The 27,452-nt window shown below is 37.5% G+C and overlaps 1 protein-coding gene across 2 annotated transcripts; it reads right to left on the bottom strand.

Annotated features, from left to right (window-relative positions):
- Positions 1–867: 867 nt before the first annotated feature.
- On the bottom strand, positions 868–19,158 carry arvcfa (ARVCF delta catenin family member a). 2 transcript variants are annotated; one of them, XM_041969441.1, is made up of 16 exons: positions 18,839–19,158; positions 13,890–14,066; positions 12,655–13,262; positions 10,545–11,023; positions 10,275–10,461; positions 10,079–10,196; positions 9,598–9,766; positions 7,890–7,907; positions 7,689–7,760; positions 6,387–6,514; positions 5,420–5,570; positions 5,152–5,344; positions 4,735–4,846; positions 4,344–4,431; positions 1,847–1,926; positions 868–1,758 (listed from the first exon to the last, which is right to left on the bottom strand). In XM_041969441.1, the coding sequence occupies exons 1-16, from the start codon at positions 18,857–18,859 to the stop codon at positions 1,666–1,668; spliced, it is 2,694 nt and encodes an 897-aa protein (XP_041825375.1). In that variant the 5' UTR covers positions 18,860–19,158; the 3' UTR covers positions 868–1,665. The 2 variants fall into 2 exon arrangements, with proteins under 2 accessions (XP_041825375.1, XP_041825376.1); XM_041969442.1 differs by lacking the exon at positions 7,689–7,760 and having other exon boundaries at positions 18,839–19,157.
- Between the last annotated feature and the right edge of the window lie 8,294 nt (positions 19,159–27,452).

Raw genomic sequence — 27,452 nt, 5'->3', positions numbered from 1 at the left:
CAGATTAGAAGATGTGGATCTCTTGGCGAAAATACCTGCAGACTCCCCCTTATTAAAGAACAACAGGTTGCTGTAGGGGCAAAAGTGAAAACAGCTTTGCCCTTGTTGATCTTGTGGTATGGTTCTGAGGGCAGGGCTGTGCTGTCCAATGTGCAGCGCTGACATGTTTGGAGATGTCACTGAGGCCTTGCTCTGCCCTCCTCTCTCTCACCACAGGGATTTACAGCTATTCATGAAGTCTTCTGATATTGACTCAATTTGATGCAGACCTTCCTTCTGATTAAACACTGACTTTGTAGTTATTTTAGATTAACACAGCATTTAATTAATGGCATGCTATCCACCGAAACAGACTAAAATCAAAAGATGGAGCCCTGATTAACAATATAAAACAACAAAAACATGTAAATTAGTTTCATTCCAAACAGTGATTGCAATAGTTTTGTCAAATGTAGGAAATCAATCTCCTCTATTAAAAATATATAAATTCATGCTTTGTAATTTCCACAAGAGGCCACTATTGACTCTATGTCTTTTCTTGCACTTATGTCAAACATGTCATTTGATGTGTACACATTTATATGTAGCTTCCCTCATTTGAAAGCCACGGCTTGTGTGACTTTCTACGTCACAGTAAACACATGATCATAAGAGAAATTTGAAAGATCAAATCACTACATGTAAGATCTGCTCTGTTGATTTTAAATTAAAAAGAAAAATCAATTAAAGTCTGTCCAGAACACATTGTTTAACTTACCTTTGGGTGATAATTCATCTAAAATGTGCCCGCTGACAATGGAAAAGAACACAAAATGAAATATGTATATAGAAAGAAAATACAAATTAAAATGAGAACCTATGCACAGCATTTATTTTCATTTTCATTCAACATCGCAATGCAAAAAGGACCACTGCAAAGCAGAGCTGTATCACTTATCGGTATCGGCTAATACACATAAATAACTCCTAATTAATAACATGGGTATTACTATAAACATTACAATATAAATGCCTTCATTTGCAATATTAACAGTCCTTTGTTACACATGTACAATCTCATTCTCCCTATCATGAAACAACTGCGATAAAAGACTTACAGAGAATGAATGACCTGACAGTCTACTCTGATTTATTAAGAATAAACTCAATTGTAAATCATTTGTTTTGTTAAGGTAATGTAAGTCCTAATCCTTAATGATTCGGACCCTCAAGAAAAAATAACTTATTTTAGATCGGAACCCTTGAATATTGGAGGTGGACAACAAAAAATCCACATGCCATTTTAGATCTTATTAGTTTAACAAAGTAGAAGTATATCTTAGATAAGCAGTAAAATTCAAATTGTTCATGTCATATATTCTTTGGAGTCATGATTCACCACAGTTTGCATATTTGGGTTAATTCATATATCTCACATAATCAGTCATGAGTTGCAGACTTACAGTGTATCATCCTAAATGATAAATCCATAAAGTCATATAATCTCCATAATAAATACATGTAAATGTTTGGCACACTAAGTCCTGTAAACAAAGAAGTTGTTCTCTTTTTTTTAACTGGCTGTGTTTGTCTGTACAAGAATGATCAGATGGCACAGATCAGCATTTCACCAGTGGAAAGTGTCTCTACAGGATTTAACTGGGTGGACAGGACATGCTGTTACGTTTACACCCAAGAGTCCAGCGGTGGAGGTTTGTTATCCATGAGGCCCACTGCAGGCCTGCCAGCTCTGATGAAGTGTTTTCTCTCACTTATCGCCTGTGTCAGGAAACACAGACAGCCTTAGTCAACTTGCATGAGAAACACAAATGATGAGACAATTCAGTACATTTAAAAGGATGATTACCTGCAGAGAGTCTCGTTCTACAACAGGAGGCCCCTTTCCATCTCCAACTCTATCATTTGGCTCTAAAGTGGAATATACATCTGCAGAGGAAAATAATAATCATATTAGCAGATAATCACATAGAAAAGAGACACTCACAAATCATTATTGCATCATTTTGCATCATTACTGACATTTTAATGGTCACACAATGATAAATGGGTCTGGGTTTTTTATCATTTTGGTATGTATATAGTGGACACATTAACGTAGTCAGAATTTTTGCTTTATAATAATGTCTTTTTTCAAATAAAAAAGGAAGAAAGGATTTATTTAAAGAGAATGTGACCTGTTTTGCATGTATGCAATAAACAGAAGCTGTCTCCCACTCCTATTTCTGGTAGGGGGCATTGAGAGGTACAGAAACTCAAACAGAGCATTTTAGATGGAAATATTAAACATTTAAAGCCTGACCCAAGAAATAATGGCCAGAACATTTTTTTTTTTTTTTTTTTTTTTTTTGTCTGAAGTCATTATTTGGCCCTTTAATAAAATGTTAAAAAATAAAAGTTGTCTATATGTACAGTTCAATACTGTTTGATACATCAGAATGATAGTTTTTCAAAAGGTATCCAGATGGTATACAACCAAGTTCTGAGCAAAATTTTTACTGTAAGGTGATACAGTAGGTCTCAGAAACTGTATCTATTAAATATGACGCACAAAGCATTAAAGGATTAAGGACAGCCCAATTTCACTGTAAATTTAGCAAGACCTCTAAGTACCTCATTACTGTATCTGTTGAATGCACATAATGAATTACAATCAAATGCCATAATTCTTCCTCCATTCACCTGGTTAGAGATTTTCTATGCACTTCGTTCAGAGGACAGAAAATATCTTGTTGTAATGCTGTTGTCCAGGTAACGCAAGACTATCCAAATTATGTTTTGACCTAAATCTAATCAAGAAGGATTTTTTTCCTAAATCTAACCAAACATAGACTGAAAGCAAACTTAAAAGTAACCAAGATAAAATAGCCTAAAATGGACAACAGAATGATGGACTAGTGCAATATGTCCCCTCGGGAGTCAAGGGTCTATAGGTCAAAATTCTTGCACCTGTCTCATCATTAACTCATCGCACCCCTAAACAGGGACTTCTGTGGGTATTGATTCTGTCTTAACTGAGACTCTGCACACTGTATTCAGCTTTTAATACAAGGAAAGCTGTGTCCACTACAACCAAGCCACTAATTTAATTTGCCATTGGGATCGTTTCTATGGTGACAGCATAGTTTCAGCACATTAGATGTTATAATACAGCATGAAAATATAAAGATTATAGTATTTTATTTGTGAAATTGGTTGAAAAATGTTTTTTAACTATGCACTTGTCAGGTGGGGTAAATGGTTTCAATGTCCATGAGCCCAAATAGATTGAGGCTCTGCAGATGCATCATACTGTCCTATTTAAACTACTTTTTGGGTCAGCTGTGTCCAAGCTTCCCACGGATGGGCATGTCAACTTTCTGTAGTACACTGTAGAGCATGGCGATTCTCTGCAAAGTCTTTTCTTTTCTCCAAGAGTCCATGTTGCTCTGCCTTGCCAAGTATGTTTTTTGGTGGTCAAGTGGATGCTCATACACATACATGCAGATACTAATTTTTGGGAATGCAGTTGTCCAAAGTTGATGTACCTTTCAATCAGTGTACATTTTGAGCCAATAGTGTAACAAAGGGAATATTCTGTATTAATGACGTTATTTCACCTGTATGATTATTTCTTTACAGGTAGCAATCTTTTAAAAACAAATTACAAAAGGATTGTAACTGTGGTCACATTTATTTAAATAATATTTAAAAGATTTCTCTCTAGAGAACACTAATCATCAACAAGTGACTACCTAAATCACTGATTATGCTTCGTATTATGTTAATTTAAAGCGTGTACCTATGAGTCAAGAGAGGGTTCATACCTCATATCCTTATATAGAGTATAAAGTTCCTAAATCATTTGGAACTGAACCTTAAAAATAATTTTTATACTGATGCACAGGACAAAAGCAGGGGGATGCCACAGGGTAATTACCTGAGAATAGCACATATTGTTCCTCAAAGAGGGCGTAAGTTGTGTTCATAATAGAGAAGACAGCCTAGAGAAAACATTACTTCCTAATAGGAAACTAGATGTTCTTCTCAAAGACAGAAAGAAGGTGCATTTTACAAAAAGTATTTAAATAAAATATGACAATGCATCAGCCTACTTTGCCTATAGGGGAGACTGTTCAAGTCTGTGTGCTGGATAATTTTCACAGCACATCACCGGTTTAAGGCCATGTTTCACAAGAAAATAGTGTAAGACCGAAAAGCACCTATCTCTTTGTCCTTAACATGATGGGGAGAACATAAGGACGTTGAAAGGCCTTTTGTGCTCCTAATTCTAGAAGACATTTTTCTTATTCAAGTGATAATTTAATAACATTTTAATGAAGGAGCGTATGCAGCAATGCTCTGACCTTGGTTTTTGTCCATGAGAGGCAAGGTGATGTCATCACTGCTTTGCTTTCCACTCTTGGATTTTTTAGTTGTTTCAACAGATGTGGGCTTGAAATAACAAAAGAGAAAACATTTTCATGCTTATTTTTACACAGCAAATTATGCTGGTCCTTTGAAACAATGCACTTTTTGTTCTTCCCCATGTTAGAGTAGAAATCCAAGGATATGACTCTATATTACATCATGCGCATGGGGCATCTTGTGCACAACCTTATTGAAGACAAGAGCTCAAATCAAGCCCAATATTATCTCCTCTGCTGTTCTTTTGCTGACAAAGTAAAGATTTTACGACTGTAGATGCTGTTGCTATGTTGGGAATTTATAAGTGCTGAGAAGTGGAAGAAACTATACCTTAAAGTGGCTCTTGTTCCAACCTGCCTTGTTCAGAGTGCTTCTCAGCTCCTTGTAGGCCCATATTGTCTGAAGTACATGGGAAGCTGCCTTTGTCTCCCGAACTGATTGGCTGATAACAAATCAATGAAGTGATGTTATGGTAAGCAACAGAAAACAACCTCAAGACACTGTACAAATTATTAAATGAATTATTAAATGAATACCTGGAAAATTATGCTTTTAATATCACAAAACAGAACTTTGAGGCTGCATCAGTTATAAGCAGATATTAAATTGTCTAAATAGTTGTAATGTAATGTACACAAACCATTAATATTTTATCCAGTTGATAATTATTTGCTTAGTTTGTAAGCAGAACAATATGTTAAGTTTGTGCAAAAGACTGAAGCTTGTTAATTCTTTGGAAAGAAATACCTTGACTTATTGATGGCGACCAGTTTCTGCACAGCATGACCTTGTATGAGTGCTCGAGCATTGTCAGGGTTATCTGTGATGATCTCATGAACTGTGTTCAGAATAGACACCACCGTATCTCCCTCAAGGTTCTTCGCTGGGTGCTGCTGCCCACACGGCAAATTACCCACGAGATCCCGCAGAGCATAGCTCCCTGAGAAAACAGACATGGTAGAGTTACTCTGAGCGTACAGCTGATCGTGTATAGGTAAGAGTTGTAAAGCAGTACCGATTAAGTCTTTATTCCTTTTGTCAATGGCCAGGTTGCGAAGAGCAATGGCTACAGCTCGCACCACTTTGTCCACTTCGGAGCGCAGCAGCTCCACCAGAATAGGAAGGCCTTTCTCTTTTCTGACTGTCGCTCGAATGTAGCTGGACCACTAACAGCAGAAACAGAAAATAATCATATGGCTGAGTGATGCCTGTGTTGATTATTTGAGGGGGTGTTTTTTTTTATTTGATTATCAAATCGTTTCTTTTTATTATAAAACCATTATTTCCCTGAAATTAAACATCAATTACAATTTAATTAAAAACAAATCATACCATAGTAACCCAGCTGAGCACAAGATTTTAAAATTTAAGCTTTGTTTTGAATGCCAGTGATAATAGTGGCTCAGCACATAATTTAGAAGACATATGGACCCACTCTGGGATATTCAGTAGAAGCTAAAGTTATTTTTGATCATGTTAGCTGATGACAAGGTCAGTGCCCATTTGTATTAAGTTGATTAATGATGTTGCTTCAAAAACAAAACCATCCAGCTGAGAAAAATGCCTTGAGCATGCATGCCCTCAACCACAGCCTCATAGAAGTTGTCTTCTTTGACCCTGTACTGTGCACACTGATTTACAATGGATTCATTTATAATGCTTTGTTACTGTTCATCTCTATTTGGAGCCTTTCCTTAAGCTGAACAGCAATGATGCTGTCAGGAAAAACATCCTGGATCTGCACCGCAGATAGTGTGTGAGGACATTTACAGACTATGACAGCAGCTGTGGGCATGTCACCTAAATAAATACTTATTCTCAGCAGTGAGCTCTAAATCCAAATAAAAAACCTGCTTTGTGTGCAGTGTATAAGTGTCACTTTATATAAATTCTTTAGCTTTATGCATACTTCACATACTTCACAATTACAACGCTGCAGTTATGAGCATGAGAGACAGCTTGGAACTCGTGCATCTACTCACGGCCCAGTGTCCCGCTGCGAGGTTCTGCAGCGCTCCAGCTGCTGCCTCCAGCGTGTTGTGGTTGTGACTGCAGGTGAGAAGAGAGAGGTAAAGCCTCACCACCTCTGGCTGGTACAGTAGCTCCAAGCCTTGAAAAGGAAAGCAGAAAAAAATGAAAACTGTGTCATTTTCAGTGTATTAACTACTAAGTTTAAAGAAACTTTAAACTTATTAGATAGTCTATCTATTGTGCATCTTGTATCTGGGTCACTTTGACAATTTACACACAGAAAATGCAAAACATTCATGTTTCACTGATATTATATCATGAATGTAGGACGTTTAAGTAGACTCATGCCATGGTAATTCCTTCATCTCAAACAAAACCTAACAACAGTGAAAGTAATGCCACAACATAGAATGTCCCACTAAGCTGTCATGTGTTAGGTGTTTTCTTTTTTTTTTTTTTTACTAATATTTAAATACAAGTTTTCTTTTAACCAGAACATTTAGTGGTCAAGTCATGACTAAGAATACATATATATATATATATATATATATATTCATGGATGGAGGAAAATTACAACTCCACTACTGCAGATGCTTTTTTTCCCTTTCACTGAGCCAGTGGAGATTGCCAAATGGCTGACAAGTACTGTGAGGCTGACCCTGAACCATAACATGATTGTCATTCTGATTTGCATTCACTGGCTACAGTGTGGGAGGCATTAACTAAGCTCTGATCTCTGTTTCTGTGGCAGTCAGATCTACAGTATTCAAGCCTCCCATGCTGCTATGCATTTTTTCCTCATTATCTTAATTCATACTGCATGCATACCCTTAAAAAACGAAAAGAAAAAACACAACTTAAAGGCTACATTTAATGTGTGAAAGTGTAGCATTACCACACGATGACATATACAGTGTATGGGGCATGCAGTGCAAATGCCAGTACCAGCCCAATATTGTCATTGTCCTCCAAATGCTCCCAGGCAAATCTTATCAGTCTTTCAGCTGATGTGTCATTTTGTTTTTGTAATGAAAGTCTCTTGAAGTGGTGCCTTTGCTGATGTGTGGCACTGCATTTAAATGGATTCTCTTCCAGGCCATGCCAATGTCATGCTATGCAGCAAATAACATAACACAGAGGGCAGGTACTGTGCTGAAGCTTAATAATGTCACTCTATGACAATGATGCATGATGGAAACTCCTTATAATGAATATCTTTTTATATTTCTTCTATTAAGGCCAATTATTTGCATGCTGCAGTTTTTGTGCTGAATCTTTGTATGAGTCTGATATTACTATTTTTAAAGATATACCTTTCAATAGTTCTGTACGTTTTGGCAAATCCAATGTACTGTACTTTCTGTCCATTAATCCATTTTTCCAACCTGTGTATCACAGATGCACACATGCACACAAACACCCGTTTTCATTTATTCAGCACACAAATAAACAATATCATCAAATTCACTGCTGTACCAAATCACAGTATGTCGAGGAGAACCAAGGAGACTGACCTTGACTAAACCACTCTTCTGATGGACAAGGTTTGAAGGAAAAAGAAGAAAGAATAATGTCAGAGATTAGATTATGCTGCAGGGACACAAAGCAGCAGAAAACACACAGCTCCTCCATGTGGAGACACCCTGAGCTACTGATAATATCAGGAGAATGTTTGGTTTTGTTCTGCAGCTTTGTTAAAGCTATAAAACATTAAATCAATATTAATAGTATAACCCTAATGTTTCTCCATGAAGTCATGAAATCCTGCACAAGCTGCAGCAGTATATTAGTTACTGCATGCCAGCTATAATTTATATTACTACATATTTATATGAATTACTAAAACATCAGAATCTAGTTTGAATTGTTTTTAAAACCTCTGATTCTTACATCAGTTGCATGCTGTAAAAGTCAAATAGCAGGAACAATAAAGTACAAGCATGTTTTTTCCTATTTGGAAATTGGCATTTTTCCAGCAGAGAAAAATCTATCATCAGCTCCTCCATGTGAGGGAATTTGACATAGTCAGGCTCTCAGTGGTATAAAAGCAAGAATATGAAATGCAAATCTCAAATGCTGGAGGGGAAGACATGCCGAAGGCAAATTAAAACTTTTTAGAGCTTTTGTAAATGATTTAACCGTAGAGTTGGGTTTTAGGTTGCAAAACGGTTTTATTTGATCAACCCCTTAACCTCTAAGCTATTTTCTAAATTTCTAACTATCGTGTGTGTGTGTGTGTGTGTGTGTGTGTGTGTGTGTGTGTGTGTGTCTGTGTGTGTGTGTGTGTGTGTGTGTGTGTGTGTGTGTGTGTGTGTGTGTGTGTGTGTGTGTGTGTGTGTGTGTGACAATTTTCTGTTATTAACTTCCAAATAAAGCTGCTTTTATTCATGTATTCTTCTGTTGCTTTTGTCCAACAGTTGGACAGATACTGACTGAAAATAAATCCTTAAGACTATACGGCAACAAAAAGATGCATCAACATGCCCCAACTTTCAGTTTACTCTAATAAAATCCTGACATTAGAACCACAACATTCTCAGACAAAATACAGACCCATACAACTAACTTGTGTTATTGAAACCTTCTTAACATTTCTCAGCTGCAACTGAAGCAACTTAAACAGAAACAAAACAAACGCTACATTTTCCTTTAGTCACACAGTATTACAATACAAGAGGACCTTGTCATTGAATGTGCTAGGCTTGGAAACATTTGAAAAATATCTTTCTTTCTTTCTTTCTTTCTTCCTTTTTAAACAAGTTTAACAAGGCACTGTATACGGTACCTTGGGTTCAGGGAGGTTAAGTTGTTTCAAAACGCATAGTGAAAAAGACATAAGACATTTGCATGGAACATGTTTAAAAAGGGAGAAATATCTTGTACTACCAAAATTATTAAACTTAATTTATTATCTGATCTGAGATCTGTCAATTAGCTAACCCATCGTTAGCATCTCAAAGCAAAGAACACTGCTCGTAAATTTCTGATGGCAAAACCTTGTTTTGTGGACTTTCTGATTGTTTTAATCATTTTTATTTAACAGGATTAAGCTGGATTAAACTAATGAAGTTTATTTCTGCTTTAATCAAACTTCAAATATTTTTTTAATGAATCTCAAGAAATAGAAATTATACAAAACATATCACCACACTGCAAGAACAAACACATAACCCTTCTTTTCCTTTTCATCAAACATTATATAAAAAAAATCAATCCACCAACCTTTGGGTCTTTTCCCAGCAAAACACTCAGGCTCATTCTTCTTTTTTGGATGCCCCACTGATCTCATCAGGTGACCAGTGTGGGACTCCACACATCGCTCGGCTCCCGGTATCTCTTTGTGAACATGATAGGACAGGTTTCGAAGGATGCAGACACAGTTTTCCACAGACTAAAATGAGAGCAATGACAGAAAATTTCCATTAAAACTATTGTACAAAATGTTACATCATGCTGATTAAATCCTCATTTCCTCATTAAAAAAGTAGTTTTTTGTTTGTAGTAATACTACAGACTTTGGAAAATTATATCCACACTTTGAGTTCTTTGATGGCTTGATGCATCAAATGATTGAATGTGATGTTTTCACAAGTTAAATTTCCTTCTATTAATTCTCTACACATATTGTTTAAGGAACAATATAATTATTAATTAAAACTACATCTCTGCTGCAGTTATCTATTAAGTTCATCATTTAGGCAACCTTATTGTCAGTGTCCTTGTTGATGACTGCAGACTGCAAGGCATGAAGGAGTGCAGCCACCAATCCATCACACTCCCTCAATCTCTGTCGAGCCTCTGCCCCATCTGAACTCACATTCCTGCAGAAACACGTTTTTATAGCTAACAAAATTCAATGATTTTGTCATATTCTTATCAATGACCATGGTCACAGTTACCTCAGGCATCCAGAGGTGTTCTTAAAGACGGTGGTCCACTCAGCACTCTGCAGTTTGGAAGAGTCAGCTGAGTCTCTCCTCCTCCAGCCTGAGTGCGGGATGATGATTTCATCAGTCAGTGTTTGAAGTCCCTGGTTGATGACTGTCATCTTGAGTGGCTCATGTGAAGAGAGGTTCCACAGAGTGCCTGCAGTGTATACAAAATAAAGTTGTAGGAATAACTTGTAAAATTGCAGGCTGTCAGTCTAGGGCTAAAAAGTTCTGCTGTACCTGTGACTAACTCCTTGATCTCCATGCTGCTGGTCTTCCTCAACAATCTAACTAAAGCTTGGATGCCATCACAATTCTTGATGGCCATTTTGTTGTTGTGGTCTTTTCCATATGAGATGTTGCGCAAAGCACCACAGGCCTTGCGATGAACTTCAGCTTTAGGATGGTCCAACAGTTCCACCAAGATCGGCACCCCGTTCAGCTGGCGGACCTCCTGTTTTATTCTGTCATTCTCATAACACAAGTGCTGCAAATAAGCAGCAGCATTGGATTTGACAGGATCCATCGGGTGGCTGAGCATTGAGATCACCTCGTGCAAGTTGGGGTCTCTCCAGCGTGGGTCTCTTCGGATGCTGTCTAGGCTTACCATGCTGCTCCTCTTGTGGGGCATCTGCAAGGTCTGTGCTCGGCACATCGCCTGGAAGAAAGGATTTAGGTTCCCCTCAAACTGGGCCATGAAAGCATCATCATAGCCACTCCTGGAGAGAAAAAGATAGATGTGTCTACTTAAAGAAATGCATTACATGAGCAAGTGTGACCACCTCTATAAATACAAAGGTTTTAGCAGTTTGCTGGTCTGGAGCTTTCAATGGGGCCTTAACACAATGCCAAGAAAGAAAGGTAAAAAGGCTATTGTCAAACAATTTGGTGTAAATCATTCTACAGTAAGAGAGATTATTCATAAGGCGAAAGCATTCAAGACAGGTGACAATCTCAGAAAGTTCACCTCAAAGTCAGACAGTGCAAAGACTAAACAGGGATTAGCATATTAAATGTTGAAGTTAATGAATATAACTAGAAAAAGACTGAACAAGTATGTTGTTTATTTTTATTAACTGGTTCTTATTCTCAAGTAAAGAACCTGAAATGTTCCATCGGCCTACACAGACGGTTATGAAACCTTAGCAATTGTCTAATTTACAAAAAGAACTGTGAATGTCACTTTGTACCTGGAACACTGCACATGTTGAATGAAAGAAGTTCTGTGGATTTTTTGTCTAATCGAATTAGTTTGGCATCAACTTTGTAGCAAGCTGCCATCCTTGATTGATACCAACTGCAACTTAACTGCTGTCCATCGGTCTTCCTATTATCCACATTAACTCACAGGAATGGGTGAAAGCATCCTCTGGATATCTGTGCAGCTAGAGTTTGATGTGTGTTAATATCACAGATATGCTTCTGGGATAAAAATTAGCAGGGAATATGTTTTTCAGTGTAACTGTAGCAATATTTAGCACTACATATATTATGTTTTTTCAATTTAAAGCTTTGTATATTTGTTTCCTTTTTTAGGTATATTCTCATTTTAAAGAACTTTTTTTTCTCTTTTTTTAAAAAAATGCTTGTAATTTTATTTCAGGGGTCTTCAAACTCTAAAGCAGCAGCACTTCTTGCCAGTTTTTGCTTGAAATGTTTCATTATAGCACCTGTTACTTGAATAATTTCCTTTTAAAAGGTCCACCCTGCTCTAAAAAGACCTATGGCATGTTTTTCTGATTTACCTGCTGTGGTAGAGGAGAGGGCTTCCTGACCAGCAACAGGAGTGGTGTATAATCACAAGTCAACATTATCCCCTGCCCAACCCTCTAACCAAATCTTGAACAGAAGAAGAATACAGAAGAAAACTTCCTCCAAATTCTCTCATTTTCAAGAGTTTTCCCCAGGAGAAAGCTTTCCCTAATTACAAAATATTTAGAGTTATTAAGGTAAAAAACTAATCTTGAAATACCCAAGATTAAGAATGAAATTACTTGTAGTTATTATGGGAGGCAGACTTTTAGCACAAGTCTAAATGCTGGAGTGAATAACAAATAGGCCAGATGATCTGTCTGTGTTGCTTTTGTCGTAAATTGTGCAGACTGTAATATAAAAGCATGTCGTGACATCTTGCTTGCTATTTTTGCTAGTATGAAGATACATCCTCAATGAAGACTCTCAATTCTGCCACAGAGAACAAGATAATGTATTTAAGAAATGCATTTAACAGTGCTTTCTCTTAAGGTCTCCACTTAGATCTGGATTTTAGCTTCTGTACAAGAGTCTTAAATCCATTTACCCAACCTGTCCTATGAGATCAATAACATTTCTTCAAATATATTATTCTCACCTGGTTCTCGAGGGCTCTCTGAGGAGCTCCATGGTGGTAATTGGTCTGAACTGGTGGATTCCACCTAGAGTTGAATAACTGGCAGCTGGGTGGTCAGTCTTCATGTCCAGAAGGTTTTCTCTATCCTCCTCTGTCTGGTTGCTGAGACTGCTGGGGGCGAAGCTATCCCTGAGAAAGGGTAAGGTGTAGTGAGCCCCAGGCTGGAAGTTTTTGGTGGGCAGGTAGCCGTGGAGGGTAAAGCGAGAAAGGCTTCCATATCCTGCACAGAGGTCCCCCCCCATGCCTCTGTAGGCCTCAGGAAGGGTGTATACTCTGCTTTGGCTCTCTGGTTTCACTGGCTGAGTCTCTCCAGGCTGTAGCACCAGCTGAGACTGTGGAACTGATGCAGTAGTGGTGGTGGAGCTTGTTGTTGTGGTCAGTGTAACAGATTCAGAAGACTCAGCCTTTGTCTCAGAACTGGGTTGTTCAGTGGAAGTGTTTTCTTGAACCACCAGTGCTGATGTAAGATCAGGTGCATCTGATGTGTGGACGTTCTCCTGCTGCAGCTCTAAGGTTTCACGAGTCTCATCCGGTACCTTTTCACCCTCTTGTTCCACAGCCTTGAACTCCTACAAGGATAAATGCAAAATAATTATCTGCAAAGGTCCACTAAGAATTTTTGTCTTATAAATCTCATTTGCTCGAGCTTTGTGCTCTCTCTCTCCTTTTAAATGCCACCAAATTGGTTTGTTTGCATTCGGAGCAGAAGGTGTTTGATCTTAATTTACTTGGAATTGACTGGACATAATTTTGTTGCATGCACCATGTTTATCACTTTATTTAACTTGTTCAGTCCACCTCTTGTCTTTTAGTGATAATCAATCATCATCATTTCAGCACATCTCTGGCTTTATGAGCCAGTGATAAATAATGCATTCTTTCCAGCCAAAGAATAATGAATTCCCCTTAGTTGAAAATTAGTTTAGATTGGACTCTGATAAACCAACTTGAGGTCCAGCCACTGTTTAAAAGCAAAATAAATTGCAGGAAATTTAATTTTCTGGTGAGGTAAATTGATTTTGATTTTAACTCTTTTGAAGCAGAGTAGAAACGTATTTCTCTGATTTCTTCAAGCACAAAAGAAAATCTAAACGAAACAGCTTAATTAATTACAGCTTTTGAGTGAGTGGTCTTAGTAGCCAGTCTATCTAAATCTTAATTAACAAATCGTTGTGAGTGGGTAGGTGATAATGAACCTCAGTGTCTGTCTGCTGTGGAGTGTCAGTCTCTGTGGAGCTTTCATTGGTTGAGGTAATCACAGAGGCGATGGAAGTGGGCGTGTCCAGTTCATCAGTGATGGCTGGGTTGTCCTGGGATACCTCTTTGACTTCCTGGGATAGAGGGATTGGAGGAGGGCCCTCCAAACTCTGCTCCTAAACATCAAACATACACAGCCATGAGTAAGGCCTGTCACTTAGCTGTATTCCAACACTATTTCTTTGTACTGTGAACAAAGTTTTTGCATCACAAGCAAGTGGTAATGTACCAGATGTAACAACATTAAAACTGCATGTCAGTAAGCCAGCCTGCCTGTGGTAAGAAAGCTTGTCTTAATGCTGGACAGTGTGAGTGTGAGCAGAGTCAAGGCTGAAAACCCACCTCCATTATTTTTTAATTTTTATAATACAAAACATGAACATTTTAGTTCATGTAGTAAAAATTACGCTCTTGTTCAAATGAAATTAAATGAAAATGAAAACTACTGTTGACAAAATTGTATTAAACCAACAAAGAATACTTTCACAACCCTAGTAAAAATTTCTGTAACTGAAACATGTTGAAAAAACAACTTAACAGAAAATAATGATAATTAATAACGGTTAATAAAAATATAAGACCTTAGAAATTTTCACAAATCAAAGAACATGGCAGCATTTTAATAAATTCACTCCCTCAAAAAAAGAACAAGAGGGAGAAAAAAATCTGATATTGCACACAGCACAATGGTTTTTTTATATACTATATTTTGTGTTGTGCCTAAAAAGGATTAACTTTTTTTTGTTTTGTTTTTATGCTGTTGTTTGTTGCTAAATTCTGCTGTATTTTTCATTTCACTGTTGTGTATTTGTCACTATACTGTAAAAAATAATAATAATAATTTTAAACATTATTGTGCCATCTTCTTTGTTCTTTTGTTTTGTTATATTTTTAAAAAATGACATCTTTCATAGTTTTTAAAGAGTACAGTGTGAAAGAATTACTGACATCCAGTGGTTAAGATGGGCAAACATAATAACTTCACATGCCAAGTACGGTCATGGATGGACGGTGGCCATCAGTGACCAAAATTCTTTCAGAAATAAACATATTGTCATCCGTTGTTGGATTTAGTGCAGCAATGACTGCACTACCGGTAACTGCCTCAAAATTGTGTACAGATGTACTGTCTTCTTTTTAAAAACTTTTTAAGGTGTTAGTCTTCCAAAACAGTGCTCTAGCACATATCAGACAAAACTAGTCCTTAAAACTCAGAGGGCTAAAATTTCACACACACAGTCGTTTGTCCATTCAGAGATACCGTAGTAAAAATGGTAGCATGAATATGACAGCTGCTATATATGTAGACTCACATTAAGTAGATACAAATGGGTCATTCAACAAGAATTTAAAAAAAGAAAAAAGTTATTTTTGTAAAGTGATTACATACAAACAGAAACACAGTTTGTTAATAATTTTCAGTCACTGACCTTTGATTTTGTTACACACTGCACCGTTAAAGCAATACTACATGCCTTTCTGACCTTAAAACTCTGTGCTCCTGGCTCATTGTGATGCCACACTGACATTCTTTATGCACATTCCTGGAGCTGTCATTGCTCTGCAGACTGAGAACCCACACTTTACAACTCTGTTCTAACCCGGGGCGTCACATGGCAGCTTCATTTTGCTTTACAGCACCCCATCACCCATCAGCAGCTGGATATCAAAATGCCGGCTCTTTTTAATGGCTGATTCAGCAATAAAACACAAGTGGACATTATTGGAAGAATTCAGGAAAAGAGAGAGAGTGGCAGAACGAGAGATAACATCAGACTGGCTTTGGAGTTCAGAAAAGAGACAAGGTGTGAGATGGATGCTGAATTAGTCATCATTAGAGAGTGCCAAAGCAAAAACCTGCCAAAGTTCAGTAATGCTCCATTAAGTTTTCGGCTTTGTTGTTTTTGTTTTTTCCATTCTGTGGTTTCCAAGTTGCTCTCACAGTTTCAATTTTCTTGTGTTTTCTGAAATGGCGTTGTGCTTTGTGAAATGTTTTCTGTTTGTTTTCTAATTTTGCGTGTTGCACTTCAGAGCTACTTTACACATGTCTGGAAAATCACACACATTTCCTTTGCATATAAGATTTTTTTGGGAAGTGTAACATAATTGGACAACATGGAACTTGTGACAGGAAACGGAGCATTCCCATGCATGGTAACATACAATGGAAAAAAGTTTCAAACAGAGTGCACAACATACCAGCAGGCTTATTTTGATAATGTTCTAACAACAAAAAGTAGAATGTGATTTTTATAATGGGAATGATTCAATCTAAGTTGTTAATATGGTTTCTAATGTACAAGCTCACTGGACTGTGCTTTTAATTAATTTAGCCATGTAACAGGCAATTCCTGAATTTTAAGGCTCAATTCTTGTTTAAATTGAATAATTACTTGCCTGTTTGAGATCAAAGAAGCTGTGGCCACAACTTTCACAAAACTTAACTTTTGTTTCAATTTCCAGGAAGTAATTTCATTCCTCTCATTTGTACAAAATCTGACAGGCAACATTTTACAGGCAGGCTTTCAAAGACCAAACTACAGAGAAATACAAATAAACAAATAAATTACGTTACATTTGTCTATATTGCTTGCGCTAGTCTTCTTCAGTGAACACAAGGGGAAAGATAAAGAAGTGTTTTTGTAGAAGAGTGCATCTGCACTGAGACTCTCAGGTACAGTTTTGTAGGTCAACTCCACTGATGGAAACATAATGCATGAAATATTTGTCTGGTTGTCTGCATTCGTGGCAAAATGAGCAATGGAAATATTGAATACTTTGGTGAAATCTACAGGTTTTTATATCGAAGAGATGATGATGATATTTTATGCAAACATGTGTTAACATGTCTGACAAAATCCAGTAACATTATGATGGCATTTGAAGCCAGTAAGTCATATTGTCACGTAAGGATTTGGTGAGACCTTATTTACTTCTACAGGTTCCTAAATAAACAATCGAGCTGCAGCTGAGCAACATGGGTATTTACTGTATTTTACTTGTGTTTACTTCAAGCAGAACTTCGCTAGCTTTCCCTTCAACAAGACGTGTTTAATTTGGCATAGACGATTAATTATTCAGCATCTTGGTTTGAGAAGAAACCGGAGGCCGTTTTTGACTGTAAACACATTTTATATTGACCTTTTTACAAACTTCGCCTTCATTTCAGGGTGTCTACAAAAATTGGATTAGCTGCTCTGTTGATCTCAGTGAATAACTGATTATCTGATGCAAACAACCAACCAAAATATTAAAGCACAAAAGATTCATAATTGCAGTATTAACCCACAAAAGAACCAAACTTCACCACATTAAATAAGCCTGCAGTGAAATGTGGACTGACTGTGGAGAGGCAGAGAGCTTGATTTTCAAACACCTCACCAAACACAAGGACCCCTCATAGCCACGTACAAAACGAGTCTGTGGAAAGAGGAGATGAAAGGGTTCGCTCAGGAGAAACTGGCGGTAGGGAGATAATCCTGGTTTTTGAACACCTCTGGGGGAGGTTGATTGGATATTGTTAGGCAGCACTAAATGAACGCTTGGCCCAAAGATAAACGAGGTGCCGCTGTCATCTACAGACAGCTTGATTAAGGATTTGGAGGATGATAATAAGCTGGACATGGGCCTGTGTGCTGTCTCAGTCTGATTCAAGCTCCAGGGAAGACCAGGCTGTGAGTCAAGGCTCATTTAAATAACTCACTGCACCATCACTGAGTGTGCTCACAGAGCCAAATAGGTCAAGATGATGGTTCTGAATCTGACTTGGCTTTGAAAAAAAAACAGGAAACAGTACATAGATGTTAGGTGCAATGCTGCAGGAGACAGAATGACACAATTAGCATCTTGTTCCCATCAACTTCTCAGTATCAAGGCCAGTTGCAGCTAGGGGATTATTTTAGGAGACACAGACTCCGATCTAATGCTGTGCAAGTTTAGATTTCAGTGACCAGCTCAAGGGCACATCAGGCATAAGCTGTGACTCAAACTTGTGACAAATCTCTTATAGACAGAGTTGAGGATTTGAACAAATGGGCACTCTGGATTGCAATTACATGAGTGGGGCAAAGTGATTTTGGAGTAATCCGACTGGAGCATAAATTGGCTTGAACAGGCAGCTTGTCTTTATCAAAACGCAGCATTGTAACAGTGATGCCTCCACAGAATAATAAAACATGACATCAGCCCACTGATGTCAGAAAACATTAGTCACAACTTTATCACAACTTGTTTGCCCTCTACTTTCTGTTGAATCAGTGGGGCTCATATTTTAAAATTCAGAGAATCTGTGCATTGCAAATGGAATCTGCACTGAAATGACAGATGCATTAAAAGGGTTGTTTCCTGCAGGAAAAAAAAAACACAGCCATCGTATTTTATGCTTAATCTTAACAAACCAGGTTGCAAAAAACCAGCTCGGGATGACAGTAGAGAAAGGGAAATGATGCGATCTCAAAGTTTCCATTTCTTTTCATGTGATTACACTTCAATCCACAAATAGTTAAATGCTGCATGGTCAGTTTTAATGCCTCTCTGATACATCATGGCAATGCACTTACCACAATGTGTACAGCATTAACCCCAATGGGGACAACATTTCTCACAATGTAATCAAAGTTATCCCCTTATAAAATTGCAATAGTTTACAAATGTACAAAAAAGATGTTAGCATCATGTCACCATGCACACAAGGAGACCGCACCAGCCAGCAGTGAGAGGTGAGGGAGTGAGGCAATTGATGCATCCTTCATTCACCATGACAGAAGCAGAATGCAAAGCTGTGGAGTGTTACAGTTCTCTGCAGGAGGACTAAAAAACTGATGGGCAAAAAAAGAAAAAAAAATGGGGAGGGTACACAGCAAATAGAGCCATTCCAACACACACTTACCTCCTTCACTTCAGCAGGCATTGCTAAGTCTTTTCTGCTTTCCCTCAAATGATGAACAAGATGCGTCCCCCAGTGAGACGTGTGTTTCTCTGCCTCTGCTGAATTTTTGCCTCCTTTTGAGCATGTGAGGCAGTTTAAACATGAGCAGCCATCCTTCCTCTGAGCTCCCACCAACACACGTACTCTCTTTCTCTCCTTCTCTCTCTCTCCTGCTCTCACACACTCTCTGTCTCTTTTTTCTCTCACAAACACACACTAGTCGCACCATGCTCACATTTACTCAACACAGACGTTCTCTCTCTCTCTCTCTCTCTCTCTCTCTCTCTCTCTCTCTCTCTCTCGCTCTCTCTTTCTCATAACTGCACTCCTCCTCTGATCTGTGCTGCAGTTAATGTGTGCGCTATTAGCAAGGTGCTGAATCAACTGTGTGATGCTGAGCCTGTGAATGGCTAAGGTAGGTGCAGAGCCCCGCAATCCCTGTGCACCCCCCATATTCTTTCATAGTGGCTAGTGCACAGGCAGAGTGCACACACACACACACACACACACACACAAACCATTCCCTGTGGGGACACAAGCAGATGCAGCTGGAGCACAGAGCAGCCTGCACTAGTTCAGTCCTGTGTCACCCATGTGCAGCATATAGAGGAATGGGAGATCAGGGGGATGAAGGGGTGGGGAAGGTGCATAAGCACTGCATGCAGCAGTAGGCAGAAAAACACACTTCATGGTTAAGCTAAAGATTTGTTCTGCAAACTGAGCTACACAAACCAAACCCCTTTTCACCACCCATCATTGTCCACCCACAAACCCACTTCACGCTGCACCTGTTCAATCCATTCCTGTGAGCTACATAGAGGAGTTAAAACAAACAGGAAATATGCTGTAGATCATGCAAGCAGGCTGAGGAACAGCTCCAACTGTCTTCCTCTACGTTACCATAATTTTTGGATTCAGTATTGCAGATTTCTGTGAAAATCACAAAGCGAGTATCTAGCTGACAGAAAGATACTGGGGCAAAATTACCTCATAAAGTACATTTTCCCACCAGAACACTTCCTTTGAGACTGCAGTAATCCAAGTAAAAATGATTTGCTATCAGCCACAGACCTCTGCTTTTTATCAGATGTCTTTGTGATTTAAGATAATCCCTCAATATAATTGATGGATCTAGTGGCACTTGGAAATTCATATTAGCCTCTGTCGAATTTATTTTTATGTTTCATAGTCTTAGTCTACACTTTTATGTGGGATCAGCCTTTCTTTTTAATCAAATCCGTACTTTCTAAACTGTGTAATATCATTTGAAATATACACGTCATTACAGTAGGAGAAATTGGTGATGTGACATTTAACATTATCCTTAAAGTAATTGTTTTCAGGTATCAAAAGAACCGGTGTATAATTAATATGTAAATCATATAATAAAAAACATTGTACTTGTCATTTTCGAGACGAAACTAAAGCAACATCACCTGAATTTTCATACTTAAAATATTTACAGACACATGAAAACAGATCCATCTGTTCCAGTAGTAATTTCTGCTTTTCTCTGCCTTTCCACTACTCCACCTCTACTCTCAAAAGCTCCATCAAATGGAACATATCAACATCAGGTCTCTTAATGGTTTTTGGCTCGAAAATAGACACCAGAAGCTTTATCACAATAGGTTTTTGGGTTGTTTTTTTTTTTTTTACAATCATCTTGTAACATACAACAGAAATATTGTAGAAACATAGGAGCTGTCTAAAAGCAAGTACAAAAATGTTTTTGCACTAGAAATCAAGCTGTCAGCAGTGATATTGTGAGCGTTTGCCACAGATGAAACTACTGTCATCATCAAGCAGCCAGCAGATGAAGCAAAGCGCTGGGAATGGGACAAGTATGGATTTTTAAAAAGCTCTGTAGCCTCTGGTCTGCACTTAAACAAACACTATTAATTATTCTTATCTTACATTGTTTTTACACATCATCATCAAGTTCTGTAAGTTTTCTCGCCCGATAAGACCTACATTTACTGCTTACAATACAAGTATAATTTAAATATCACCCATGTCTTTTGCATTTTAAGCCAGACTATGTTTGCGATTCAATTTTTTTAACATTTTAAAACAACATAGAAAATGGAAAGGGTCTGAGGAAAAATCCTGGCCAGCATGTTGAGTTGAGTATTAAGCAGCACTCCGTTTGGATGAACTGTGTTGCAGCTCATGATGGCTTTTTATAGCAATGAAGAGTCTTTCAGTTACTGTTTGAGAGATTTTTGCCCACTCTTTGTGCAAAATGCTTCCAGTCTTGACAAATGTGTGGCTTGTGTGAACTGATTCCTGTGTTAAAATATGAACACATACTGTATTTTATTATGTTTAGATGAGGACACTGTGAGGGCTGAGGTAAATCCATCAACTTACAGTATTTGAGGTATAATATTGTGGCGTTTCAGATGGTTTGGACCAGATGATCATCTTTTCGTCCTCTTTGGCATCCGGCAGCAGCACAGTCCTAAACCATGATCTGTGTGTTTATTAGTGCAGTTCTTTTAGAAAAATGTACTAAATGTTTGTCCAAACATAATTTTTCTTATTGTTACTTGAAAATTATTATCCAGAGAAGTTTGGTGACACCTTTTAAGTCTCATGAGTGATCCGTTTCATTCTTAAAATGAAAATGCTAGTTCTGTTTTTGGTTAAGTTCTTGTTAGGTTTGTGTTTTGAGTATTGTTTTCTTTACCTAGTCAGTTCCTTCTATATCTCAAACTTAGCACAAAAGTAAAAAAATTTCTTCTTGGTCAATTATTTTTGCTTCTTCAGCAATACCAATTGGTTTTGTACTTTACATAACAGGAAAACCTGATAAGTCACCTTTACAACGAGGTATAATTTGTAAGGATCGTGTTGCTGTAGAATGAACACAGTGGGGGTACTGCTCTAAAAAATGTGCCAAAATCTCCTGCAATATTCTCCAAATGGTATTCACTATTTGTTTTGCTTGGTGGATTGGATGTTTGCACTCTCCCACAGTAATAAGGAAAAAAACAGCACAAATTTGGTCTTCTTCTTTTATGCCTCATTTGTGCACTATGCTAGATACACATATGGACGAGGCTATCTGTCTATTTTCTGACTCCTTCACATGTGTATTTTGGTCAGTTTTCAGCTTACGTCTCCGTACCCAGATGTAGCAGACTGAGTAATACTATCAGAAAACAACGGGGGCAGTGTTGTGTAATATAGCTGACGAGCAACCAGTGAAAGGAACAATGAAGAAGAAGAACCCTTGGTGCATTTAATAGTCACAAACACCACTGTTGTCTACTATTGCTGTCTGCTAATGTCTGAAACCGACTTTGGAACTCAGGACTTCATTCTATGGATATTTTGTGTAACAACACACCTGGGAGTATGTGGGGATTGACTTTTGATAATGTTTTACATTTATGTTCTTATTTAGGTATTTAAATGGAGTATAAATGAGGCTTTACACTGTCAGGGACCTCAGTAGTATGTCAAAAATTCATACGTATCCACAACAGTCTGGTACCTCCTCCTCATGCTGGTCACCAGCTGTGTCACATTTTGCTGTGTGATGGTTCTGATTGTTAAAGGCTTTTATACAATCAAAAAACTCAGATGTCACAGTCTTGTCAGTTGCTGTTCTGAGACTCTGGAAGGATTTATAGACACATAGCATCAGCATTGTTTTTGTTTTTAAAGTGCTTTATAAGCAAAGTGTTATGGTATGATACAACACAAACTGGTATTATTAAAGGGGAGAAATAATTAGTTAGCTTTCACTGCTCCCTTAACCAACCTGATTTGCAATTGCTAATTGCCACCCTACTCCGTATTTGCAATTTTCTCCCTCAGTTTAAATTACCCAGGTTTTCCTTTGTTCATTGCCAGATCCTCTAATAGCTCTTACTTTGTCATTATGTCTACCTTTATTAAGTCAGTTTGGCTTTTAGTCCATTAGGAGTTTTTGTTGCTTAGTTTTGGATCTAGTTCGTTGTTAATTCTGCCATTGTAATGCCTTTACTTTCATTTAGTAAATCCTAGTTCCTACATCTGCCTGCTTCCTGTCTTATAGCCCTGACCGTGAGTCACGGAGCATACTGGATTTATTTGTGATCATAAAACTGTGAAACACATTGTGATTTTTTCACTTTGTACTCAGCCTTTTGCATATGTGAATAAAAAAATGAGCATTTTAACATGTTTTGCAGTAGGCACATCAAACAGTTCCGAAGCAGAGTTAAGCCATCAAGGACATCACATGCATCACTTCCACAGGCTGAATAGAGAAACTGCCTTTCTGTTGACAGAGAGCTGCTGTGACTCAGTCTGTATCCACCTGATGCAAACGTCTTTAAGTGTGTCTTGCCTGCAGACTTATTCATTTTCACTTAACTTCCGGGCATTAGTATGAATCTGCAGTAACCCTTTTACAGTGATCTCATTACTCAGTCAATTCAGTTAAGTAGCCCTTTTGAATTTAAACCCCAAATGACCATTTACCCTTTATCACTCCATGAAGGCACCAACTGCCTTCATGGATGCCAAGCTTTAAGGTTGAATGTTTTGGGGACCTTTTCACTACTGGGTTTGCTATGTGTTTAATCATCATGCACAGATGATCACCATTTATTATATTTAGAATTTCAATAACTTCACTCTCAGCCACACAATAGTAATATTCATAACAGAGCAGTCATGCTTTAATAAACACCCAAGGACAGCTCATGATGCATCACATGATAACAGCACAATAGCACAGTTTAGCTTCCCACAATTGTTCGAATTGTTTGCACAGATAGCGAAACCTTACACTCAAGGAGAAATACCTCAGTGTAGATTTTGCCCAACTATAAGCAGCGTTAGGCTCATGCTTCATGCAAAAAAACTAAACATGTAGACAAAGAAGAATGGCGTACTGTATCATCCTTACCATTGCAAAGCACTGACTTTTAAATGACTACATCAATGAGCCAATTGATTAAACTGAACCCCACATGGGCATGTAAGGGTTTAAATGTAGGCTCATCAATCATGTTAAGCTCTATAAGAAGGTATGTGGTGAGATCGGTTCAACAAAAATGAGAAGCACCAGAAGAACACGGTTGATGTTGTGAGAAGCGGGAAAACCTGTAGTTATGTTGAGGTTTGTGTTTTCCCCTGTACTGTGGTATTGTGCTCTGTACACATTACCTTTTTAGGTTCTGCCGTCACACAGAATTTGGATCCTTAAAAAAACTTATGTCTAAATACTCCTCATCCATGGATTCAACATCTAAGAGTAAGTTAGAAAGATTTGGATTGAATTGATTTACCCTGATTACATTAAAATCTAATAGGTGTTTAAGGGGGAAAAAAGTGCTTTCCAAATTTTTTGGGCTTTTCAGCTTAAAGCAGCTGATGTGTAGCAGTGGAGAGTTCAGAGCAGGTGAGGGCTCTGGCTCCCATACTGCAGAGATAGACAGTATAGAAGTTAAACATGAGTGAGAAGAGAGTAAAGGAGTATAAGGGTGAGGAGGGCCTGATAGGTTTGAGGGAGCAAGATTAGGGATGGCTTTGAAGGTAAGAAGTAAAATCTTGTAATGAATACATTGATGAAGAAGGAGCCAGAGGAGCTGTGAGAAGACGGGTGTGATGTGATCAAAGAAAAGTATACTGATAAGTATGAAACCAAGACCTTTGATACTTGGGGCTATGTGGACTGGACAGACATCACTGGAAATACTAAAGAGATGGGTTTTTGGAAAGTTTGGCATCTGAACCTTTTATTTCCTTCAAATTGAAGAAAGTTGATGGGCATACAGATGTGAATTGCAGAATAGTGTGTAGAAAGAGAGAAATCTAGCAGTCATAAATGTGGATTTGAAAGTGTATTTCATATTGACAGAACATTTTCAAAGGGATTTGTGAGAATTACGGTATGAATTGTCTCTTGATCCATTGTTCTCCACAAACACTGTTATTCTGTCAGTGTACAAGAGGAGGAGAAGAGTTCTGTCTATCAGATATCAGCATTTTATTACACTGATATACATGATTTAAAGTCCTGTAACTAAGTTTTTGTACTATGGCAAAGAAATTAAAACAGAAGTGGAAAGACGTGTTTAATTTAGCGTGTTTAATGCAGCTCTCATGTTGATTTTGCCTACAGACAGTAACTGAAGAAAGAAACAGTAAACAGACATTTTGCAGAAGCATCCAGGTTTCTGGAGTGTTTATGTGCTTCTGTTCAATTCTTAGAGAGATTAGACAGATTCCTGGACAGATTTTAAAGTCACCAATGGAGAATTTTGAATTTTCTCAACTTTGTCACCCCCTGGTGGCAGAAATATAAAAGCTCGTACCTGAAACTTGAGTTTTTCCTAAAGAAAAATGTATTTTTTTCAGCATTTCTTTACTTTGAAGTTATATTTCCTTCTTTCCTTTATATTTGGGATCATTTTAGTGAATTGATCAGTCTAAATACTGAAAAGTCATGTCTTTGTTCATAGTGTGTATTGATCATCAGTTGGACATTAGCAATGGAAATGTTGAGCTTATGATTGTAAGCATACATGTTTAGTTTCATCTACATAATCTCGGATACAAATTATTAGAGGATTCAGTTTTTAGACTGAACTATTTGTTGAAAAATATCTTTTATTTAAAGTATTTATTCAATTCTTTACAAGATAAAACGATCAATAAACATTTGAATAAAAAGGAGCAGAAAGGAGAAATTTTGATATAATCTGCCTCTTTCACACAAATAATTAAACCAATAATGAATCAAATTAATTTAATTCCTTAAATTTAACTTATAAACAGTTGCAGGTCAACATGTCGCTGATTTCCAACTGTTATTTAATATTTTAAGCTTAATTTATTATCTACACAATCCCAGAGCAAAACACAACAAAACAAATTAACATCTTTCATTGTGTTTTCATATCATAGTGCCATTTATAATAATAATTTAATTTTGCTGCTTTAGTTTCTTTATCCAGATTATTCCATAAACCGACTCCGTTAGGAATTCAGCTGTGTTAAACCACTTTTTTAGATCCACCAAACTCAAAAAGAAAAAGATAAAGACAAGGTGGGGCAAACGTGGGTAAAGGAAATACCAGAAGATCTACAAGGCAGCTGAATCTGTCTTAAGTTCCACTTACCTCAAATTACAGTCTTTCATTTGCAGTGATGAATCAACGAAATGTTTTCCTTTTAACAGCTGATACATAAACACTTATGAGACAGCTTCATTTAAATTCTTTTTTCCTTTCCCGTACATAAGAATGTACATTGTACAACAAATGACAACACATGTGGAAGGTTTAAAAGAATCTTCCTCTTTGTTTCTAGTCATCTTTTTGCCCTACAACCACTTTAAGCCCTGTAATTGTGACATTCAATAAATTATTTGAAAGAGATCTTAAAGGGATGGTAAAAAAAGAAAATTATCAAGGCCCTAAGTATTCAAACTTTAATCATGAATAGAAGGGTTCACTTCAGGAGATGGAAAGGAATCTCTTAGATTACTAATCGCCCTGCGGATAAAGGAGGTGAGGTGGTTGCCTTGGATACTGACTATAACCATCAAGAATGTTAGAACATCTAAATAATGCCACATACAAAAAAACTACAAGGGAATCATTTGAATGACTTCAAATCAAACATTGATAGTTTGTTAAAAGTTGCTGGAGATATAAAGTGGATGACAAAGAAATTATCTTTCCTAACTAAATGATCCAGTTCCATCATCTACAGTCTTCCTAAGATCCATAAACACCCTACAGAACCACCATTTAGGCTAATAGTCTTGGAAGGAGACTCTAGCCATTATTAAAATTGGTTGATTTCTTTCTGAAAGATTTTGTGAGGAATTTACCTTCTTATCTTGGAGATACAAAGGATGTATTTCATTTCTTGAAAGCCTGCACTCTTGATCAGAACACAACACTTGTTACCTTGAATGTGGGAAATTTGTGTGGTTGCATCCCTCATGAAGTGGCACCGAACTCTGTTGCTTATTATCTATTTCAAAGACAATCACAGAGTCCTCCAAATACATAATTGCTGGAAATGTTCATCTTGTTCTGAGTCGTAATTATATGCAATATGATTCCAACTGGTACCTGCAACAGGCTGGAACGGCGATGGGAACAGCAGTGGCACCTTCTGTTGCTGGATTAGTTGTGGGTAAATGGGAAGGAGCTACTACATAATACTGAAAACAATACTTACTATTCAAAGGTGAAACTGTATATTTCACGCTACAAATAATCATCTCAAACAGTTGGAGGACCAGTTTTTGAGACTCAGATGCACCTGGTTAAATTCAGTCAACCTTTATTTTTAGAAGACCATAATGGCGAGTTGGTTTAAAGAAAGACACTAATACTATCCAGAGAGCCATAGAAAGGGCAGATACCACCTCCCATTTGGAGGTGGACATGTTTCTCTACTGAATACATCCCCTTCCACTTTACAAATGAAAGAGACATTGTCATTTGTTTTCAGCAGAAGATGCTTTAAAGATCTTCTTCCACCAATCTCCTCTTTCAGAAAAGCACCTACAATCAAAAATACTGGGAAGAGAATTAAAGAAATTTTAAATTGTAGA

This window comes from Melanotaenia boesemani, chromosome 19 (genome assembly GCF_017639745.1).
Source record: "Melanotaenia boesemani isolate fMelBoe1 chromosome 19, fMelBoe1.pri, whole genome shotgun sequence".
Taxonomy (NCBI): domain Eukaryota; kingdom Metazoa; phylum Chordata; class Actinopteri; order Atheriniformes; family Melanotaeniidae; genus Melanotaenia; species Melanotaenia boesemani.
Note: the sequence above shows the minus strand (reverse complement) of the source record. Positions and strands in the feature narration are given on the sequence as shown.